This window comes from Oreochromis niloticus, linkage group LG22 (assembly GCF_001858045.2).
Source record: "Oreochromis niloticus isolate F11D_XX linkage group LG22, O_niloticus_UMD_NMBU, whole genome shotgun sequence".
Taxonomy (NCBI): domain Eukaryota; kingdom Metazoa; phylum Chordata; class Actinopteri; order Cichliformes; family Cichlidae; genus Oreochromis; species Oreochromis niloticus.
Window position 1 is genome coordinate 33,051,945 of NC_031985.2, and position 23,344 is coordinate 33,075,288.

General features: G+C 39.9%; 1 protein-coding gene across 1 annotated transcript; it reads left to right on the top strand.

The window, feature by feature from the left end:
- Positions 1-6,921: 6,921 nt before the first annotated feature.
- tent5bb (terminal nucleotidyltransferase 5Bb) lies at positions 6,922-18,542 on the top strand. The gene is made up of 2 exons (XM_025902504.1): positions 6,922-7,641; positions 15,537-18,542. The coding sequence occupies exons 1-2, from the start codon at positions 7,486-7,488 to the stop codon at positions 16,560-16,562; spliced, it is 1,182 nt and encodes a 393-aa protein (XP_025758289.1). The 5' UTR covers positions 6,922-7,485; the 3' UTR covers positions 16,563-18,542.
- Positions 18,543-23,344: the final 4,802 nt, after the last annotated feature.

A 23,344-nucleotide genomic window follows, 5' to 3' on the forward strand; every position in this document is an offset into this window, starting at 1 on the left:
GAAGTAAAATAATGAACTTAGTAAAAACAGCAGCAATCTTGGCAAAATGGGGTGGTAGTCCCTCTTCAGTACCGATAGTCCATCCCTTTGTTTGAACCTCAGATTCAGGAGGTTTTTTACCTGGTAGTGGAATGCTGGAGCAGCTCATTAGCCTCTCGAACACTTTTGAGCTTGCGTGGGAGTTTGACCAACCAGTCTACATATGTTTTGTGGACTTGAAGGAGGGATTTCACAGTGTCCCTTGGGGGGAACCCCCTTCCTGTGGGAGATGTGCCGGTCCCTGTATGACCGCAGCTACACCTTGGTCTGCACAGGCAGCAATAAGTTGGACTCCTTCTCCGTTTTTGACTCTGCTGGGCTCCCCTCTGTTAATAATTCTATTCATGAGTTTTTGGACAGAATTTCTAGGTGGAACCAAGTAGCCCAAGTTTTTCTAGGGATGGTCTAGGGCAGGGGTCAGCAACCTTTTACACCCAAAGAGCCATTTGGACCCGGTTTCCACGCAAGAGAAAACACTGGGAGCCACAAATACTTTTTCACATCTAAAATGAAGATAACACTGTATATATTGTTTTTTACCTTTATGCTTTGTGTGAACAACTAAGGTGTGTTGGTTATGAAAACCATGTAGTGCTACAGAGAAAATTACATTTTATTTATGTAATTAACACATTTTGAACTCTTAAAGAAAGATAACAAAAGGAAAAACACCCAGCTGAACTAAAATGATCCATGTAGCAAACAAAAACTGTTATATCTCCTTTGGGCTTTTGGAGCCTTGACCTGACTTTTACTAAATAATTGGAAAAAAGCTCTATGCTGCTAAAAAATAAAAAATAGATATTTGCAAAATTCTGCCTAAATATGTATTTTACCTGGTTAATGTGTGTGTTGGGGTGTGGTTTGCAGCGCCGCTGCAGGGGAGGCAGACGCACCTGAGCGGCACCCGCAATCAGGCCTCGCCGCCTTAACGTCTGTGCTATCTATGCTGTTGTGTTGGTATGTGTCGGGCTGTGTAAAGAGATGCTGAAAAGCATGTTCATGGAAACATCGTCGGGTCTGCCGTGGTATGTTTACAATGGGACTTTTGCTGCTGAACCTCTGTGCACAGCGTCTGCAAATCGGGGCTTTACGAAGTGACTTTCATCTTTACGCAGGACTGTAAGCTGTCATCTGTGAGGTGTGAGCGGTGTTTTTAACATAGTTCATGGTGGAGAACAGGTGCCGACATAATGTGGATCCGAAGATCCATAATTGACCTACCTGGGGTTGAAAGTCTCGATAAATGCACGGCGTTTCGGCGGGTATACCGGCTTCTGCGAGTTTGATGCTTATTTTGAGCGATGAAAAAAAAAAAATAGAATATAATTGTATTTTTATATTTCAATATCACAATAATCTTCCAATTTAGAAATACAAGTTAAAAAAAAAGAACTAACATAAATAAAATACACTTCAGCTAAATACTTCCCAAACCACGCGGAGCCGCACTATAAGGACTAAAGAGCCGCATACGGCTCTGGAGCCGCAGGTTGCCGACCCCTGGTCTACGGATTTCATCTATGCTTTTGTAGATGATGTGGTTTTGTTGCCTTTATCATTTGATGACCTCCAGCTTGCACTGACATGCTTCACATCGGTATGTGAAGAATTAGGAATGATAATTAGCACCTCCAAGCTTGAGTCTATGGTTTTCAACAAGAAAATGATGGAGTGTCCACTCCAGGTCAGGGACAAGTTATTGCCCCAAGGTAAGGAGTTCAAGTATCTTTGGGTCTTGTTCACGAGGAAGGGGAGAGGGGAGCTGGAGATTGACAGACTGGGTCTGTATTGGCTTTTATTCAGTACTCTAATGTACTGGTCTGTTGTGGTAAAGAAAGAGCTGAGTGTAAAAGCAAAGGCATTGATTTACCGGTCGATCTATATTCCTAACCTCTCCTATGGTCAGAGTCTCTGGGTGGTGACTGAAAGAATGAGATTGCAGGTACAATTGGCAGAAGTTATTTTTCCCAAGTTGTGGCTGGCATCTCCAGTAGAGATAGAGCAAGGAGATGAATGATTTTAAAGGACCTCAGAGTTGAGCTGCAAAAGGTGGTTGAGGTATTCAAGGAATCTAACTAGAGAGCCTCTGGGACATTCGTGGTTGAGGTATTCCAGTCATCTCCTACTGGGGCAGACCCATGACACCATGGAGAGATTACATCTCTCGGCTGGTCTGGGAACACATTAGCTCATCTGGAGGAACATTAAAGGAAGTCACTAGGAACAGTAAGGTCTGGGCTTCTCTGCTTAGGTTGCTGCTTCAAAAAACAAATTTTTCACCTATTTTCAGTTCAGCCCCTGTACCTACCCATTTTGATGTTCTTTTTAAGTCACTTAACACAGACCTATTAATCATTCAAGCAGAAAAAAGGCACTTAACTCAAGGGATGACCCAGTGATGAGTATAGGAAGAGATGATTACAGGTTCCCCACTCAAACACATCAGCCACTATTAGCCACTATTTTTTTTCTCTGTATTATTGTATGGTCTTTATCTTACAATATAAAGTTTCGTGAGGCAACTGCAGGGATTTGGTGCCATATAAATTGAACTGAACATTTAAGGACCTGTTCGAGCCATCAAACTTTGCCAGATTGTCTGCTTCCTACTACTACTGATAAATCGGCTCTGTTCTTTTCTCTGTGTTTTGCTTCCCTGCATTAACCTTGTTGTCTCCCTCTTTTCAGTCCACCTTGACCTTGGCTAAGAGTCCACTATTAACCTCTTTCACTTACCTGGTTCCCCAATGCTGGCTTTTTCCATGTTGTGGCTCCTATGCGAACACCCCTGTGATGTATGCGCCCCTTGATTACCTGCTGCTCAAAACCACTGTGTTCATGATCAGAATCAGAATCAGAATACTTTAATAATCCCTAAGGAAATTATGTGGGTTACAGTTGCTCCAAGACAGTAACAGTAACAGACTAAACTAATTAAATAATATAATATATTACAAAGTTTACAAACTTAAGAAATAGCACTAATATATACAAATCAATCAATTATAAATATCAAGAATATTACAGAGGTGATATATATATGATTGACATTTAACTCTAACCTATGAACTTCATTATTTTGTCATTTGTTTTTTTTTTTACTGTAGCGCATGTGCAAAAGGATGTAACTATTGCAGTGTTTACAGTGTGTTAGATGGAGGAGCTGTACAGGGAGATGGCCACTGGCAGGAATGATTTCCTGTGTCGTTCAGTGGTGCTTTTTGGTAATCACAGTCTCACACTGAACGTGCTCCTGTGACTGGTCAGCATGCCATGGACTGGATGGGAGGTATTATCCAGCATTGTCCTTGTCTTGGACAACATCCGCCTCTCAGACACCACCCTAAGGGAGTCCAGCTCCGTCCCAACAACATTACTGGCCTTGCGGGTCAGTTTATTGAGTCCTTTGGCATATGCGACCCTCAACCTGCTACCGCGGCATGCAACAGCATAGAGGATGGCACTGGCCACAACAGACTAGAAAATCCTGAGCATTGTCTGATAGATGTTGAAAGACCTCAGCTGCCTCAGAAAATAGAGATGACTCTGGCCCTTCCTGTAGGTCAGGGGTGTCGAACTCCAGGGCTCGAGGGCCGGTGTCCAGCAGGTTTTAGATATCACCCTGGGTCAACACACCTGAATCAAATGATTAGTTCATTACCAGGCTTCTGAGAACTTCAAGACATGTTGAGGGGGTAATTTAGCCATTTAAATCAGCTGTGTTGGATCAAGGACACATCTAAAACCTGCAGGACACCGGCCCTCGAGGCCTGGAGTTCGACACCCCTGCTGTAGAGGGCAGTAGTGTTTTTAACCCAGTCCAGTTTATTGTCTATGCCAGGGGTAGGGAACGTTAGTCCTCGAGGGCCGGTGTCCTGCAGGTTTTAGATATCACCCTGGGTCAACACACCTGAATCAAATGATTTGTTCATTACCAGGCCTCTGGAGAACTTCAAGACATGTTGCGGAGCTAATTTAGCCATTTAAATTAGCTGTGTTGGATCAAGGACACATCTAAAACCTGCAGGACACCGGCCCTCGAGGCCTGGAGTTCCCTACCCCTGGCCTATGCGTACTCCAAGGTATTTATAGTCCTGGACTGAAACAGCAATTAACTGAAAATGTGGCATATCTTTGTATGATTTGGACTGATAAGTGCATTTTCTCATTTTTCCTTTTCTAGAATTGAAAGATGACCAAATGAGGGTGGAAAGGCCAACAACAAGAAGCACTCATTTTTGATATGGTCCTTCAAAATAATGCCATTCGACTTGATGAAATCCAGCAGAGACGGACTGAAGACAGTGTCAGCTGTGAGTGAATCAACAGTGTGTCTCTGTCAATGATAGGCCGTGTCCTCCAATGCAACATACCTAGCATTTAACAAGTTTACAGAGTACCCTTTGAGCTCAACTCTGCACAATCTACAATATCAGTATGTGAAAGTAAGTGTAACCTACACACACTATCAGCAGTGATGCATCCAGTATGTATATATATATATATATACACACATACACACATACAGTTTGATTTTGACCACACAATAGCTGATTTTGAGGTGATAGTTTGATTTTGAAAGAAAAGTCTGGCCTTTTCTGAATGTAGTTTGAATTTTTGGATTTGTGTTTAAGATTTTAAGAAACTTTGTGCAGTTTTCAAGTAATATATGTACTAGCAGTTCAGAAAAACTGTAACTGAAGCCTCATTACAAGTCATTGTTAAGGAAGGGAAAAAAGCAGAAAAGGCTGAGGTGACCCAAATTACACAAGAGTAAAAATCAGTAGCAACAGGTCTTATAGGGTGATGAATCCAAATTTGAACTTTCTTTTTCAACTCCTTAAGCATACAGTTTAGGCGAGAAGTACAACAGTGTCTACGCAATGGAGGCTCTGTCATGGTTCGGGGCTACATTTCAGCCAGTGGTATTGAGGATATTGTCAAAATTGATAGAATTATGAACACAGAAAAGTGCTGTCATATTTTGATCAATCATGCAGTACAAGCTGGGAAGTGTCTGATTGGTAAGGGCTTCATTTCACAACATGAAAATGATTCCTGGCACGCTGCCAATGCAGTAAAAACATACCCGGATATAAAAACACACAATGGAAGACTTCAGTCATGGATTGGCATCCCCAGAGCCTGAACCTCAAAACTTATTGAAGACAAGTGTGATTATTTTGATATAGAGTGGAACAAAAGATGGCCAACATCCAAAAAAGTAGTCAAACCAAATATTGACTTGAAAATAAAGCATGTATGTTTGTGCGTATCAGCAGCTGGTGTTTAAATATAAATAAATAAATAGGGACTATATTCATGTACACGTGTACTGTCAACTCATAAAAACCAATAGTTTTTGTAGAGCTTGTGCTAACAGTACAGTGTGTAGTATTTACTATTGCCAGTTGACTCAATGCAGACTGACGTACAGTATTTACATTATGCACATGATATGCAAACCATGGCAATGTTTTGCATGTTGTCATACTGCTTTAAAATGACACTGGGGCTTCCCCATGTTTTTTCTGTCATGGGAGGAAACACACAAATTACTCCTATGAAAATGAAACAACGACAAGGCAAATATAGTTCAGCTCGAGAAATCCTTTTGTGTCATTCCACAGGGGTCAAAAATGAATAATGTCTCTAACACGGGTATGTTGGTCAACCACAACATCCAGAAATGCGTGAGTCTTCATCATGACCTTGTGTTGTACAAAATGGTATCACCAAAATGAATTAGGTCATTTTCCTTTGAGCGTGGGCTGAGCAAAACTCTTTCCACATTTCCTCTGCTTTTGTATTCTAATGTATTGGTTTCAGATGAAAACAACACCTTGTGGCCCATTTTGTTTTTACTCTAAGTGAGCGTTCATAATTCTGTAGATTGTGGTTAGAATCATACTCCACTTTAAAGTCTTTTTAAACTTTACCAATTACAGGAAATAAAAACAAAGCAGATGACAAGTTTCTGTCCAGGAACAAAGGAGGGCTGGTGAAGGGGCGCTGATCTCTTCTTTGACAAGGATGACTTGGGAGAGCAGTTTAGGATGAAATGCTGTTAGCTTAACTTTTAGACAGATTGCCATGAAAATTTGTGCATAGACTTGGAATCAATACAGAATACGTGTTCTAGGATTTTTGAGTTTCAATTTTTCTTTGTTATCTAGATGTCTGAAAGAAAAGAAGGACGGCAATTATACAAAGAAAATAGTTTGGGGTAGATGCATGGGCCTCCAAAAGAGATCACTGCCATTGCTATTCAACGCATAACAATGTCTTTATAACTGTGTAACATTGTAACTGTGTAATGTTTCTCTTAATTTAACAAAGTAGTTACTTTAACAAGAAAGTAATTATATTTCCTGAAATGCAATTCTGTCATTTTTTTGTATCTAAACCTATCTAAACTTTAATCCCACTGTTTACCATATAGTCGCTTGAGAGGTAAATGATGCTAGCCTGCTAACAGCGGGATATCCAGAAAATTGTCCTAGAGGAAATGGCCAGACTAAAGTTGTGATGTGAAGCATTTGTTCATCTTTTAACACCGGCTCAAGAAGTTTTCTTTTTTTTTTCTTCTGAAAATAACTCAGGACTTTGGCGTTATAGAAGCATGTTATATTTGCTAATGTTACTGCTATTAATTGTTTAAGCTTCACAGTATCAAATCAAAAAAGAAATCTGTTTTAAAAAAAAATTAACTTCCAGTTTATTCCATTAAAAACACTGAATTTGAATATGATAATATTGTCATTTGTTTCTATGCGTTTTAGTTGTGCATATATTTATTTTTGCTTTTTATTTTTGTAAAATGCATTTGAAGTAAACTTCCTTTGTCTTTTCTCCTTCCTATAAAACAGACTGGTGTGAGGTGAGGTCCTGTATGCAGCTTGGGCAAAGTCTTGCAGCCTGACGTGAGCAGTTCAAGATAGGTTGCGTTTTTTTTACTTGTACACAGTAATTACCATACTTCCTACAGTCATTGAACATGCCATCTGACGCAAGGGAAGTAGGTGTGTGTGGGTCTGTGTGCAAACGGACTGCATTCTGTATGCTGAAGCATTATTAAGGCTCTGGCCAGCCAATGGGGTGGCGCCCGTTAATCCCTGCTCGGTTAAAACCCCGGGCGAGTCCAGAGGAGGCTCTAATGTGCACAGACAGTCAGTGGAGACAGAGATCGACGCAGGCACAGGAAGGCTGGAAGTTTTGTTCTGGAAATGTGCGATGTTCTAAAAGAGTTAACACATTTTGGAGCTTTCTGAAAGTTTTTCCACAAGAACAGATAGAGAGTGAGAGAGGGAGACGCACTGGGAGCTTTTCACACCCACTGTCGCCCTAACATCACCGGCTCTTCCTCGTGCGGGGAGAATTGCTTTAAGTTGTTCTAACAGTGTAACGACACTCTCTCTGGACGTCCAGTTGCCTCCGGTCGTCATGTCCTCCGGTGATGTCTCGGAGCAGAGTCGGCGGGTGAGCGTGCTGTCTTGGGATCAGGTGCGGCGTTTGGACTCCATCCTTGGTGAGAGCGTACCGATCCACGGCCGAGGAAACTTCCCCACGCTGTCCGTGCAGCCCCGGCAGATCGTTCAGGTGAGACCCCTCTCTCTAGCTCTCTCATAGTCGTTCTGCTATCAAATAAAACGCACTGAAGCCGAAGTGATAGAGAGGAGGGAAAAGTACATCTTCTCTTAGTTTCGTGTATCCCTATATCGCCCTATTCTCAACAAACAAAGAAACAAACTGAGAAAAAAAAGAAAGAAATTAATGAAAAACTGTCATTTTAATTAATTTGACACAAGGTGTGTTACCTTTTGTGGGTGAAAGACAATTTTAATGCAATGCATTTATAAGGATATTCCGCCACTGTAGCTCACAACTGTGTCATATGCCATGTTGGTAATAAAGTTTTTAGTAATGAGAAAATAGCAGCTTACAGTAGTCTGCTGACACCGGATGAGTGCAATATATTTATTTTGCATTGACTGTGGAGTCGATGACATTTCACTTGTTGCTCCGAAGGTACACAGTAACATAACTTCTAAACAAGCCCGGCTAAACAAAATCAGGCCTGCATAGTCAAATATTCTGTTTGTTCCATATTGCGCTGTTTTTCTGCAGTAATGAGGATTTGTGGCAGAGCTGATAAGACTTTAAAAGATACTTGATCACTTATACTGAGACACATTAGTGGAGATGATCTAACACTGTGACTGCATATTTCCACTAGCTCACCAGTGCTTCTCCTCCGCAAGTCCTTTTTTCACAGTTTCTGTGAGATAATGACCACACCGCAGTATATTTACTAGAAGTGAAACGTGGGGATTTGCGTGGGCTGCAGTTTTTCCGGACATTAATAGCCTGTAATCCTGGTTCATATGTTGCTTGAATGATTCATATTTTCTACAGTGATCATATGGGGGAGGGAAGACCCTTGGACACACACATACACACACACACACACACACACACACACACACACACACATATTTCAAAGGCCCCTATAATCAAAGAGGCCTACCAGTGTAATCTCTCCCCTGTAATGCCTTTCTTCCATTATATAGTCCTCTAGGCATAGGGGACCTTAACCATTTTTTCTTTCAATGAGCCAGCATTCTTTTTGTGGAACTTTCTGAGAAAATGTTTAAGAAAATTTCTTATCCAGAATATCCTTCATTTATTGTGTTTGAGTGCTAAGACACTGGCATATTTAATACTACTTAACTCAAAACACCAGTAAAGCTTTTTCTTAACTTACTAAAACTATACACTGTATATAAAAGATGGTTGTAGCAATTGTGACATCACTCATTGGTTTATTTATGTATTTATTTATTTTATGTGTGTGTGTGTGTGTGTGTGTGTGTGTGGGGGGGGGGGGGGGGTGTAAATGTTTTACTGTGTTCTTCCATTTATTTTTTTACACATGAAGCTCATCTACAAACAACGTGCCTCTGTTCTGCTAAGTTCTAAGCATTATTCCACCGTTTTCACTCAGATATAATTCTGCGTCAGTTTTGAAAATCTCTGAATGCAGAATTAACTGAATGCAGTGCAGTTGTACTTGTTCAGTCTCAAAGAACAATTCAATCATGTATCATTGTGGCTTCAAGTGGCATATACAAGCGGTATATAGAGGAAGAGGTAGAGCGAGAGGTGGAGGAGGCAGCAGAAGGCAATTCTAAAAATTTTCTTGTTAGTTCAGTTGACATAAATATGTGTTTTGATAAGATGGTTTTGAGTGGTGTGTTTCATTTTACACTAGATGTGTAGTTTGTGTTTAGAGTTTTGAGAAGCGGACCCACGGTTTCTGGAAATGTGTTTAACCAAATCTGGGAAAGAACTTTGTTCCATGTATAATGTACCAGTGGCAGGTGGCATCATAACACCTTTGAACCAACACATAGCTGCATTGTTGCTGTTAATAAAATAAAAACTAATTGAGCAGATTAGGATTTCAAGTAAGAACAACAATGTTTAAATGTGTAGTTAAGAAGTCACACACATCCAGCTCAAATCTCTACGAAGGAGTTCAAAAAGTATGGAAGAACCTGGCAAATGCTATAGCACCTTAGCTGATATTATACACTGTGAGTGTGGGGTCTGTCATTTTTTTGGCCAAATGTGAAATGTTAAGGTGCCTGCTGGTAGAAGCTATAAAGTGGGCTAACAGCTTCACTGTTTGATCTGTTACTCACAGATGAAACAGCTCATTGACAGAAATATATTAATTGAGTGCAACAGTAAATCCACCTTCTCTGTAGCAGCTGAACGTGTCAGGATGAACCTTTCTGGTGGAAACCATGAAGGCACTGCATCTGTAAGTGTAGACTGATTTGTGTTCTGTATGCCCATGCAGATTTTACGACAAAAAAATGAAGCCAGGCACAATGTTTCCTGTTGAAAGACTCAATTCGAATGTCCGCAAGTTGATTTTTATACCATGTGGCTATGAATGGAAACCAGTGGCAGTGTGGTTGGAGGGGGAAAAAGAAATTTAAGCCACTATCGAATGGTTGACAGTAATGCGGGGTGTTTCACAGTAAATAGGCTGCAACATTCAAAACCGCTAGTTTGCTAGTTTTTCAACCTTAAACCAATCCCCCTAAGTGATTTTGTAGCCATATATATTTTGTGCTGTCATACTGGGCGAAGTAACTGATGGATCACAGTCCCAAAGGGTCACAGGACAATCCCTTACCAGTGTATTTGTCTAATATCCACATTAAAATAACATCTGTTTGAGGTCTGGTTGTGAGTGAACCATGGGAGCAGTAAAGGTAAACTTTTGTCGTTACTCAAACTTCTGTGAATGTTGACAGCTCAAAGCCAGATCCTGTGATATCCCTCTCAGCAGACTAAACCTACACACACCCAGTGTACTACATACCGAGGAGCATCATATCACATGATGAAAAACACAGATTACATGACGAACGCATCATAGTTACGTAAATTGTTGAATGGGTTCATATGTGGAGGCAGAGGTATGGGTTCTTATTTTTCATGAAACCTTGAAACATTACTCCACTGTCCAGACAGTAGCGAATGGCCTGGGTTTGAGGCAGAATATGAGGATGGGATTAGTGCCTGTAATAACAGTGGGCTTGAGGGCTGGGCATGACAAAGTGTTACTGTGGTAAATGGAGAGCAGTCGCCTGAGCCGCTGTTGCCCTTGCCAGACTGTAAACCAACTCCTCAGTAGGTTATTGTTGGGGCCGAGCAACATGAAGACACCACATGCTCCCAGTTCTCGTAGAGGAGGTAACCTGGGAACATTCATTTCTAGGCTGAATGGTTTTTTTTTTTTAGTGTTGATGGTATCTCTTTGGCTGGGTTTTCCATTCATGAGTTGGAGTTTCTGTCTGCTCGTTTTAATTTCAAATTCAAAGTTTGAAAACTAAAACTTCTCGTCATTTCTTTTGTGGACAGGGCAATAGCTATATCTGTATCACACGAGGTGTAGATTTTATTTTTACATTTTAAAACCCATACATTAAAAAATGTTTAAGGGTACTCTCTGTCATTACTCACTACAAACTTTATAATAAATTGTTCATCACCCAATGCCTTTTCCCAGGTTGTATTTGTAAATATGATACGTTCTTAATGAATTACCTGGTGCAGTAAAGGTTACATGAAACCATCTTGTGGTACAAATTAATATTTTACAAAGTGAATCAGCTGTGTTTGTAAACTTGTAGCTTTTTCCTGTAGTTTGGCTTCTTTTGACACGAGAAAACTACAAGTTACCCAAAAATTGTGGGAGTACAAACCACGGGAAGTCAGTTCTGGATTAGCTGATAACAAGGTTATGGTTCCATTCATCGCCAACATGGTTAGTTGCTACAGCTAGTGTACTCTACTGCATCCCAGAAAATGAACTCAGGTGTATGCTGCTCAGACTTGGTAGCTAGGTTAGATCGAGGCTGGATAACAATATCACATTATCTAAAAAACAAAACAAAAAACACTCAGGAGTTCAAAGACCAAAGTTTCTTGGTATTATTGTTTTGGTTTGCTTTGGTTTGGGGTTTGATTTAAACTGAATAAACAGCTCACGTCTGAAACCACTTTTCAATACAACCCATAGTAGTTTATTTTTTAGATTCTGTAGCCTTTTTTTAAATGCACAAATACACAGACTACTTTTAAGTATAACTACATTTGAAGCAGCAAAAATAAGCATAGCTTGTTTTAAGATACAGCTAGGAAAAAACAAACAAACTAAGTGTTAAAAGTAATGAAATTTGAAAAATGTAAGTAATTACAAAAATACAGAGTTGTGGGTGAATACGTTTTAATTACTAGTTTTTCCACCTCAACAGTTTACAGTTTACATGCTTACACCTAAACTATAACGATTCTGTTCCAGTGCTGTATCTGAGGCTTTAATTTGTGATTTTATATGAGATAACTGAGATGGTTGTGTGGTTAGTAAGACCGTTTTTACTAATAAATCCACATACACTAGAGTGGTTCTCACCAGTTTAATCTTACATGGCTGGCACAGACATCTAATACAGCAAAAGTCCCCCCAAATGGGTCCCTTGGATATAATCCTATCAAATAAAGTTTGAGTGGACTGAGACATTAAAACTTAAGTGAATCCTTCCAAGCAGAATCCTTCTTTGAAAACTTTTATCACAAGAGCATCATGTTTCAGCCCCAAACCCATTCTCTTCTAAGAGCACAGGTGAAATGAGCAACCGTGCATAAGAAATTTGAGGAAGCATTTCAAGTCAGAAGTAAAACCATCATCAGCATCCCCCGCTGTCTGCCAAGCTACTGTACTACTGACTGGCTGGGTTAGTCTTGGAGTGGATTTGAAGGTCAGGGACTCATAACTCCTCATTTGATGTCGCCATTTACTTGGCACAGAGATAATCTGACTCACTGCCCAGAGCTGTCATTGGCGTCCAGGGGACTATGTGCTGGCAACTGGCTGGGTCATTTCAAACGGCTATAATAAAAACACACTTTGTCCACAGCTTAAATGAAATAGTCAAGGAAACTATTAAGATGCCAGAAGGAAAGTGGAAAGACTGTCGCCAAGGCGTTGTCAACACCAGACAGTCTGGTGTGTTTGCAATTCTTTTTGTAATGTGTTTTTACTCTAACATCACTGGAAGTGTTAGGCTCTCGCACTGTTCATCAGGTGCTGGTGAGTCATTTGGGAAATGTACCAGTCTGTTTTATGAGTGGTAAAGGATGCATTCTGTGGGGCTGGCACAGCTGGACTTCCCCATACACTACTTTTGGGACTCCCAAACAAACGCATTATAGTGTGCTGTTAACTCAAACCAACTGTTTAAGTGTGAGGTCAGTGAAAATACTTTCTGTGGGTTTCCCTTGGATAGGTTAAAAAAATCTCTGCAGTCTTGTCCATTGGACTGAAATCCTGCATAATTTCTCTCTGCAAAAATATCTTACCTTTTCTCATTAGATTTTGGAGTAATGGGGTTTCTTTAGTTCATTTAATAGCACAATATACTATATATATCTTGCTGTTCTTGAAGTGTTTTCGCTTGTTGTTTCATTTAGGTTTAGGTGACAGAAAACTAGAAAGTAACTGGATTTGTGGTCAAACTGATTGAATTATTAGAAATATGTTACTTTTGTTTCAGATTCTGTAGTTTAAAGGTTTTAAGAAACTACCATTCAGTTGTCAGGACATGCAGCATTTCATTGTCTGTGTATTAAGCACAGTGCATGATACTGTATGTTAGATTGCCTTGGTATAATCATTACATTTAGTGCCTCCATAGTATAGTGGTTTACACATTCAAGTAATAATCAAAAGATTCCTGGTTTGATTCTGGGAGGAGACACAAATCCCTCGAGTGTTGGGTTAGAAAGGGCCTCTGGTGTAAAATCAAGCATCCAAAACTACTGGCTGTGGTAACTGCTTGTGAATGAGGCAGTAACTGAAATTAGCTTTCTTTTTTAATAATTTTATTTAATTTGTTTAATATAAATAAACAAGTTTATGAAAAACACCAATTTGGGGTTTTAGGTGGAGTAGTAACAAGTTTACTGATCCAGTTCGTCTTATGTGATCTCTCTCTAGCTAATGTGCTGGTTACCAGATGTGGTCATGGCTTCAGGACACAACTTAACCTAATTCAGTTGGAATTAGGTGGAATAAACAACAAAATGCATATAGAAATATGAGTTTTAGAAATCTTTGAGGATTATTAAATTCACTCTGGGTTGGATAAGACTGTGTGTGTAGCTAGTTAGAGTTTTTAAAGTGTTTTGTCTCTCTGATCGACTAATTTATGGTTCTAGTGAAAATAGTAGCTAGGAATAAAAAACAAAACCAAAGATTTTTGGATGTGTCAGAATGATTTTTTTTTCACTTTGTTCCTTGAATGACCAAATATGGGAGAAAAGTTTAATAAAACCAAAAATGACATATTCTGATATATTCTAATATTCTTGCCCAGGGTTAGAGTTCAGCTCAAGGCTTAGAGTAATATTTTAGCATTCAGTATGTGTGCCCTGTATTTTTTTGCAGGTTAAACCTAGCATACATCAGATTCCCATAACACAGTCAGAACATTTTAATGAATTGTGAACAGCTGTGCTTTGGATTTCTTCAGACTTGGCCTAGTTAGTTGCCCCCCACCCCCTGAGTGTGATTTGAGTGATGTAACAGACAGGAAACACAAAGATCTTAACTGTCTGTAGTTCTGTAGTTTTCCCAAGAACCACAGCAGTGCATCTGTACAGTGTGTTCCAATAACCTTATAAACGCCTTTCTCAATTTGGTCCACATTCATAAGTTTAAAAGTTCACAGCTCAACAGTTCCTTTTATGAGTCACTTACACCAGTCAAGCACAGACATGCCGCATCTTTTCCACATCTTATCTCTGTGGAGCAGCTTTTTGAGATTAAAAAAAGCTACACTCAGCTGCTCCCTGAGGCGTAATTTATGGTCCCGCAAATGTGTCTGTCCGCGTACACGTTTCTAGCTGCACAGTGAGCAGAGAAGGGTTTTTAGATGTGCTCCTATGTTGTTCTCCAAAATCCTAACAGTGCGTCGCTGGACGCTCATGACCTATGTGCCTGTTAAAGATACATTGGTTGACAGCTGGGTTGGAATAGGGTTAGGGGTCACAGCAGAGTTCAGAGTTGGGAAAACAATGAAAAAAACTTTGGTTTTACTCGGTTTCACTTCTTGTTACTTGTATATTGTAACTTTGCTTGTGTCTGCAGCTGGCTGATGGACTAACAACACCCCAAGCAAGAGTAGCCCACACACCGGTTGTAGCATATATTTTGTACACTGCCTCCATCACCAAAAAAGCTCCCTATGGGTAGACGGACCGTCCTCAGACTGCCTGAGGACTGTAAATGCGTTACCCCCACTGAACCATAAATCCCGCTTTATTCACTAGAGGTCAGCACAGTGAGTAGCACCACGTATTTGATTTGGCAGATTTTTACACCAGATACGCTTTGTAACACAGCCCCTCAGGGGACTGGTATCTTGTCCTGGGACTGAATCTGGGATCTTTCACTTATTAAGTGGAATTTATGGTGCAGTGGGGGAAACACATTCACAGTCATTTGGCAGTCTGGCTTTGGCCCGTCTTCTTATAGAGAGCTCTGTTGCCAGAGGGAGGTTTGTGGGTGCTCTTGCTTATGCTGTTGCTGGTCTGTCACTTTATAATGTAAATGGAGATCATCTTTTTGAGTGAGAGACTACACCAATAAGTAGTCACTTAAGTGCCAGTTGCTCTTTAAAAAAGCTGTAGCATTTTGTTCACTCCAGAGATGTGTTTTTTTTCATGTAAGCCCAAAACAATAATAAAACATAGAAACTACTTAATTATGCAATTACGGATTAAAAAATATATAATCAAACTTAATCAAACTCAATTACAAATTTATGCTTTATTGTTCGTTCTACTTCCACAATAAACCTAATAAAGTGTTTAGTCTCTCATTTAATGTCTTTTTTCTGTGTCTTTACTTTCAGGTGGTCAGGGCTCGACTGGAGGAGCATGGCGTAATGGTACGTGATGTTAAGCTGAATGGTTCAGCAGCCAGCCACGTACTTCATGAGGACAACGGCCTTGGCTACAAAGACCTGGACCTGATCTTTGGCTTGAGTTTGACTGATGACAAAACCTTCCGGCTGGTGAAGGACGTGGTGCTGGACTGCCTGGTGGACTTCTTGCCCGAAGGGGTGTGCAGAGACCGAATCACAGCCCTTGCCCTAAAGGAGGCATATGTGCAGAAGCTGGTGAAAGTTTGCAACGAGACAGATCGCTGGAGCCTCATCTCACTTTCCAACAACACTGGCAAAAACGTGGAATTGAAGTTTGTGGACACCCTGAGAAGGCAGTTCGAGTTCAGCGTCGACTCCTTCCAGATTACTCTGGACTCATTGCTGCTGTTTGACCGCTGCTCGGAAACAGCCATGTCCGAGACCTTCCACCCTACAGTCCAGGGAGAGAGTATGTATGGAGACTTTGAGGAAGCTCTGGACCACCTCCGCTCCAAGACCATCGCCACCCGCAGTCCAGAAGAGATCCGGGGCGGCGGCCTGCTCAAGTACTGCCACCTGCTGGTGCGCGGTTTCCGTCCATCTTCCGCAACTCAGATGAAACAGATGCAGCGCTACATGTGCTCGCGCTTCTTCATCGACTTCCCCGACATAAGCGAGCAGCAGAGAAAGCTGGAGGGATATCTGCAGAACCACTTTGCGGGCATGGAGGACAAGCGCTACGAGTATCTGGTGACTCTGAGACAAGTGGTGGATGAAAGCACTGTGTGTCTGATGGGACACGAGCGCCGGCAAACGCTGGCTCTTATTTCTGCCCTGGCACTGCGTGTAATGGCTGAACAGAATGCCATCCCCGCTCTGTCCAACATCACCTGCTACTACCAGCCTGCTCCCTATGTCAGAGACGTCAACTTCAGCAATTACTACGTGGCACAAGTTCAGTCACCCATGGCTACGTGCAGTAACTCTTATCAAACATGGCTGCCTTGCAGCTGAGCTGTCTTTTATCAGTGTGTGGAAAGTTTATGTTTCTTTTTCTTTTTTGGACCTTTACTTTGATGTAAGCAGAACATTCATTAACCGAAATGTTCACCGTAATGGGTCAGTGTTGTGTCGAGCAGCCTTGGCTGTAGAAGACAATCCATTCTTCTCAGCGTGAAGCTATTTACAGGGTCTGCGAGCTGTACATCTTAAGCTTCTGGCTCTGCTGCCTTCACGGAATAGGTCTTTGTTTTGCTAGATGAACTTGCGTTTCTAAAACATGAAATTATATTCTCAATGTGTGCCTGTGATTTGTTTTGAATTTTTAAAGGATAATTTGGTAGGGAAAGTGAAGATCGTAAGGAAAGGAGGGAGGCAAATGACATGTACTGAGGTTTGGCCAGACAGGAAGGAATCTAACTGCCAACTCATTGCTCAGGGCATTTTCATCCAAAAAACCTTTGTGCCCTAAACATTCAATTAAAAGGTCACACAGTTATTAGCATAGCAACTACACAAAGTTTAATATGTTATTGACCCAACTCATAAAAGAATCTTTCCCGTCTTGCTGTCTGATCATCTGCATATTTACAGTACAGCTGAATTCACTACCTTTTTGTTCTGTTTACATATTTTTCCTGTTGTGTTGAATGATTCTCACTAATGTCATTTTATTAAAAGATTTTTTTAAACAAGTGATGATAAGAAAGCCAGTTGCACAAATTTACATATGCTCAAGCATCTAAACCTGCTGCAAGTGGAAAATGTTAGCAAATCGACTGAATTGTGTTAGAAATGTGACAGCTGAAGAAAGAAAACAAGTTTCAGTAGTATATAGTTTAACAGCGATGGAGCTCTTGAAGGTAGAACATGATGGATTCTGATACATTGGGATTTTAGGGTGTCAAGCGCTTGGTATCCCTGTAACAATGTGGCCATGTTATTTTGTCCCCCAACTTTGTTGTTTTGCCAACTCTTGTATCAAAAATATTCCACTAAGTTATATCGATTAACACTGCTGTAAAAAAAAAGAAAAAAGAAATCTAATATGAGCCATTATAATTATACCTTTTTGTTCTGATATTTCATAACCAATGTGGATGTATATGGAAAAATATGAAGGCTTTATATATGAACTTTTTCAGTTTGTGTCTGACGTAGGCTCGGGTCTTAATGAAATGTAAATACTGGTTACGAAACCAAACTTTTTTTTGTCATTTTTTGTTCTGACTGTGGTTTCAGCTGACCTGACTGGGAGGGAAAAGGACCAAAGAAATTCTTTGTGTAGCATGACAAACAAAGACTGTATATGGTTTCAAGTGCCTGAATATGACCTTTGTAGTAGTTGTTATGTATGAACTGTTTTTGAATCTTTTTCATTCAGGTTACTGTAAGTTTCTATATCTAGGGTCAGGGTACTTGTTTCATTAAAAAAATATCAAAAGTTTAACGATCGTGATACTTTGGTCTTTCTTTTCACATTCTTGGAAGAGAAGTAAGATGTGGATGATAAGATGTTGACTCAAATTTGTCTAGAGATGTGCCGAAGAAATGCATACTTTATCTTCGGTCGGTGTATCGCACTTTCCCAGTTTCAGTCGCTGTAGATCTCCCTCTGTCTATGTTTCACTATCTTTCTCAATCACACGCAAACCGGCTTGTGTGTTGTCTGTCTTCCATCAGCTAGACAAAAACACTTATTTGTTCAAGCTCTGTGCCTCCCTTTTTTTGCCTCCCTGAGCAGTGTTTTCCCCTGAGCCTGCACCTGTGCATTAGTCACGTCTAGCTAGCTGTGAATCTGACAAAGGTTTGCCTTTGCCTTATAGTCTCAAAAATGGAGATCTTTATTACCTTGGATGAGTTGAGCTCTAATAGGTGCTGCTGAGGGCCAGGTGGTAAAATGGAAATGCTGCCTTTTACGTAATGTCACGATATACATGATATACTGATGATGAGCATGCTTTTTATTTATCACCAATAAAAAGCAATCACCAATGTTTCTCCCCTATGATATTTTGTCATTACTTTTGCATGACTAGGGACGAGGTATTTACTTGAGCATGAAATGGCACATAGCTTGACACACCTGCTAAATATTTGTGGGTAAACAAGACATAGGACTTGGTCATTAAGGAAGTGCTGGAACAAATGAGTGAAGTCCTTGGTTATATCCTGATTAAAAGTTAAATTGGAAGAAATGCATCTGTCAGAGTGATTAAAGAGGCGAGGTATAAATGCAGCTAGGGAAATAGCCAGTGAGGACAGCTAATCCTCAGTGGATTAGCTGTCAGAATTTTCTCCAAACTGCTACACAAACAGTCAAGGAAACATGTAGTAGGACTCCCACAGAGAGCTCCATGGGATAAGCATGCGTGAACACGGCAACTGAGACGGAGCTTGCCTTACCTTTAACAGCCCAACGATTTCTGCATCTGGTGGCCAGACCTCAAGAGTGTTTTAGAGAGCTGGGAGGAAGTGTGTAAATAATGATAATAAACAAACTACAGCAAGCTTAAGATGTGTTAAAGTTTAATTTGCTCAAGATTAAGGCTGAACTTGTAGCCTTGTGAGCATGCCTCTGTTTATGAAAATGGATGCTAGTCAAGTCTACTGCAGATGGATTGCTCTGAAATTTCACACATAAATTCATATATAAACACATGCATCAGCATTATAGAGTTTGATGATCTGAATTTGGCTGTAGGCTGTTGACTTCAAACTTATGAAATTTAATGCTGTTTTGCTTGATTCTTTGGTTGCCTTTGATCTACTTAGTGACAAACATAGAGACTTATTTTAGAATCTCAAAGATTCTTGTTCTTGTTTTTATCTGATTATACCAAAACTTTGGCCCAGACTTGAAATTTAGGTAAATTTAGATAAGGCGTATCTGTATTGGTGAACATGTAGGCACCAGTCACAAGCTCTCTGTAATAACAACTAGTCCTAACAATTCTTAAACTTTGCCAATAGGTTGCAAACTATTAGCTGGTGTACTGATGAAAACCATCATTGTAGCATTGTATTATTCAGAAAATATTTAAAGGTATAAAGAAGTTCTAGACAGGTTTACCTACAGTGTGAACATGAATATGCTAGCAGTATTGCATATAATTTAGCATGCTAATGTTAGCAATGGAGTCCGGTGCTTTTTAGCCTTGTAAGTATTTGCGGATAACATGATGTTGTCTGTACAAAACACTGTCAAAGATTGTTACGTAGTGACCAAAGCAGCATGAAGTTTTTAGTATGTACCTCTCTGCAGCTAACTTAATGACTGCCAGCAACCTCTGGTAACCACTCGGGTTGCCAACTGTCCCGTTTTAGCCGGGAACTCCCATATAAAGAGCAAAATTATTTTGTCCCTTATTCTGCCTTAAATGTCCAGTATATTGACTGTTACCTGCAATGCTACTTTCTGACCAATAAAACTTCACGCTTACAAATACCAAATCTGATTTGACCGCACTCGTATCAGACAAGTGCTTCTGTCCAGTCACGGCCCGTTTCGCACACCAGATGTGAGGAGTAATACGTGAAAATTAGTGTGCCATTTGGTCTCCCTAGTATAATAAACTAATAATAATAAACTGGATAACTGATATAACTGTATTTGCAGTAATTTATTTGAATATTTTTTATTTTTTGCTAATTTTTTTAAAGGAAATGCCCATGTGATTCCTGTCATCATTTACTGTATTTTTCTTTATTGTTTTAGATGATGTATTGATTAAACTGAATACGAACATTTTACTGGACTTTTATTATAAGAACTTGAATACAGCACATATTTACACAATGCCCAGCTGGTTGTGCATTGTGCTTCTGGCATGCCAGAGTGTGTCTTATTTGATAGTTAAATACACACTTTTTCCTAGTGATAGGTGGTTACTAGGGGGTCACTGACACTGACAACGGTTTCACAATGACCGCCAGCAACCACTTGCAACCAGTCAGGAATTAGACATTTTTTCCTCATGGAATTTGATTGCCAGATGATCACAGACAGCTCCCCAGCAGTGCATGACTGTGTTAATGCTGTAAGTCAGTTCAAACGTGAGTTAAATGTTGTTAGGATTTGCACTGAGAATAAATGTTACGGAAACATCAATCTTATCAAATATGCAGCCTCTGATTGGAGAGCCTTAGTGGCAGGGAAATGAAGTTGAAGTGTTCTGTCTTTAGTTTTGTGCAAACAACACCAGGATATTCAAAGTTTTCACTCCTTCACCTACTGAACATCAATCAAATTAGCAGGTAGCCTTCAGAGACTGCAATCTGTGTGCCAAGACCCACTGCTTGGTATTTGTTGGTACACACAGTTAAAATATACTCCTTTTATTTTCACATAAAATTCTACAAATGATTAATTTCATGTGAAATTTTTTTTAGATGGTTTTAAAACTCGTAGTTATACAACATTAAAGCAAACCACAGTCAATACTTCAAGGAGACTTTAAGTTAATTTATTCAGCATCAACGGCCAGCAACTTTCTTCAAGAGGAGCAGAAAAATCATGCACCTGAGATTTAAGGCAGTGTAACCACAGCTGTGTTTTTCCTGGACAAAGACCACAGATAAATATGACACTGTGGAAAGCACTGTGGTTCATAGTGTTCCACAGCGCCCACCAGCTCTAAGCAGCTTGGCCTTCTCAGCTCTGTTTTCTCCGGTCTATGTGGGTGGGCCTCCTGGGATGAACTCTCACCACAGACATTGGAACTTAAAAGTTCTTGTTATCATTTTCTCCTCCCCTCATGTGTCAGTCTTCTGCAGACAGTAATCTCTGTCTGACAACTGCAATGTGAATGTTGCTCAGAAGTGCAGAAGGTTTGCCGAACAGATTACGGAAATGTCTACTTTAGCGGTGATAGACACCACCTGCGGGTGGATGGGAAGGGTCAAGCCAAGCATAATACCAAGAGTGGTCTCCACTGTACGAAACATCACTGTTATCAAATCTCAGCTCCCTATCTCCACATATTGGCTGTCAGAGGGGAAGAAGAAAAACAAATTTGTCCTCAGTTGAGATGATACATGGGCGGCTGAATCCTCTAAAAGAATGAATGCAGTGAACTTGAAGGAGGAAGTTAAAGGAATATTTATCTTGGGAGGTGGGGTTTAGGGAAAACTAGAGAGGAAGTCAACAAATCCAAAGTGCTTTCCCTGTTTCAATGGTTGCATTGCAAATTAAATTCCAAAAAAGTACAGGATGTACAATCACCCACAACTGCAACATAATAAAACAAATTAAATCCTTTTATTCTGGAATGATTGAACTGGACTGATACTAATTTCAGTCTTTTACAGCTGAAGAATGAAGGAAGTGGTGCTGAAGTTTTTCTCATAAAGTGGTTTACTGGACTGGGTGGCATTGCTCCATCCATCATCATGTCGTTAGCAAGCGATTCCCAGGAGCTCACAAGATTTCTATTTGTAGCATTTGTGGATATTCAGAGCGGCTTCACCATGGTGATGTTTATTTGTTGTCCTGAAATGCAAAAGAGTTGCCAGTTTCATATAGTGGGCTGTAAAAACTATGCATCCAACTCAGGTTCTTGGTACATTTTTTGTACCACCGATTGAGTTAAAAACACATTTATTGGGAAATTTCTGTCAAAGAGAGTGTAACTGTTTGACATTTAAGTGACAATATAAAAATCCAGCAATTTAAAAAAAATCTGTTGTACATATGTTTTCACTCCCTTTTTGGACAGTTTTTTTTAAAGATGCTAGAAAGTATAGCACTTCTCTTTTACTTATTTAATTTTTAATAGAGAAAACGTCAATTTCTTTATTAATCAAGTCTACGTGACCCATAAAGGCAAAGGGAAAAGGACACTTTTAAAAGTTTCACTGAATGTATTAATAGTTACATCCCCTGTACAGCACTCTTAATTTAACTTCTTAACATGGACAATGTTGCCAGTGACCTATTTAAGACAAGGGTTAGAAAACCTTTTCATCTGTTTTTGGAATTTCCCCATATGTGAAATGTCCAATAAACATGAGACTTGAAAAGTAATCTTCCAGTATCTTCTAGTGAGCCTAGTATCTAAAACTAAGCTTGTTTAGCATGTAGCTAAAATTCAAGCCCCTTTGACAGCAGTTAACAGCTTTTAGTGACGGCAAACTTACTACAACTTTGAAAACCTGGATTTCATTTTGGCTGTTTGGTCCCTACACAGATCTTATCTTGGGTTTAAGTCTGGCCTTTGCTTGAGTGACTTAACACAGATACCTTTTATGAAACCACTCCTTTGTTATGTAACTAGGCTTCTTTTATGTAGGCAAAGGTTTAAGTATAAAGGGTGCATTCTATACCATGGGACCAAAAATGTGCTCTGGCCTTCTGCAGTAGTAATTATCCTTACAATGTACAAACATTGTACATTGTTATGTACTGTTATGTAACAGCTTGAGTCCACACATCTGTGGTTCTAGAAGTTAAGAAAAAATGCTAAGTGCACCTCAGTTAATCAATACAAGTATTTATTTCCTTTATGGCAAAATTAAACTTTTCACCCTACACCCTCTAACTTCCAGAAAAGAGTGTACTCCTTTTCAGTTATCTTCAGGCCTTCCAAATTAAACATTTTAAGTCTGATTTTATTCATATTTCCTATTTAAAATGTCCTTTTCTGATATTAACGATCTATCTACACTCCCATATGATGTCAGTAAAACAGAAGCAGATGCCCTAAATGCGACCACAAGTCATCCAGGTAACTTGAAACTTTACAATGCATTTCCTCGAGTCCCCAGTAAGACATCTGCCAAGGCTGAAGCAGATCAGA

Excerpts from the sequence above, each read along its gene's own strand:
- tent5bb (XM_025902504.1), top strand. The coding sequence starts at position 7,486 with ATGTCCTCCGGTGATGTCTCGGAGCAGAGTCGGCGGGTGAGCGTGCTG. Across the intron at positions 7,642-15,536 it reads AGCCCCGGCAGATCGTTCAG|GTGGTCAGGGCTCGACTGGA; the intron begins GTGAGACCCCTC and ends CTTTACTTTCAG.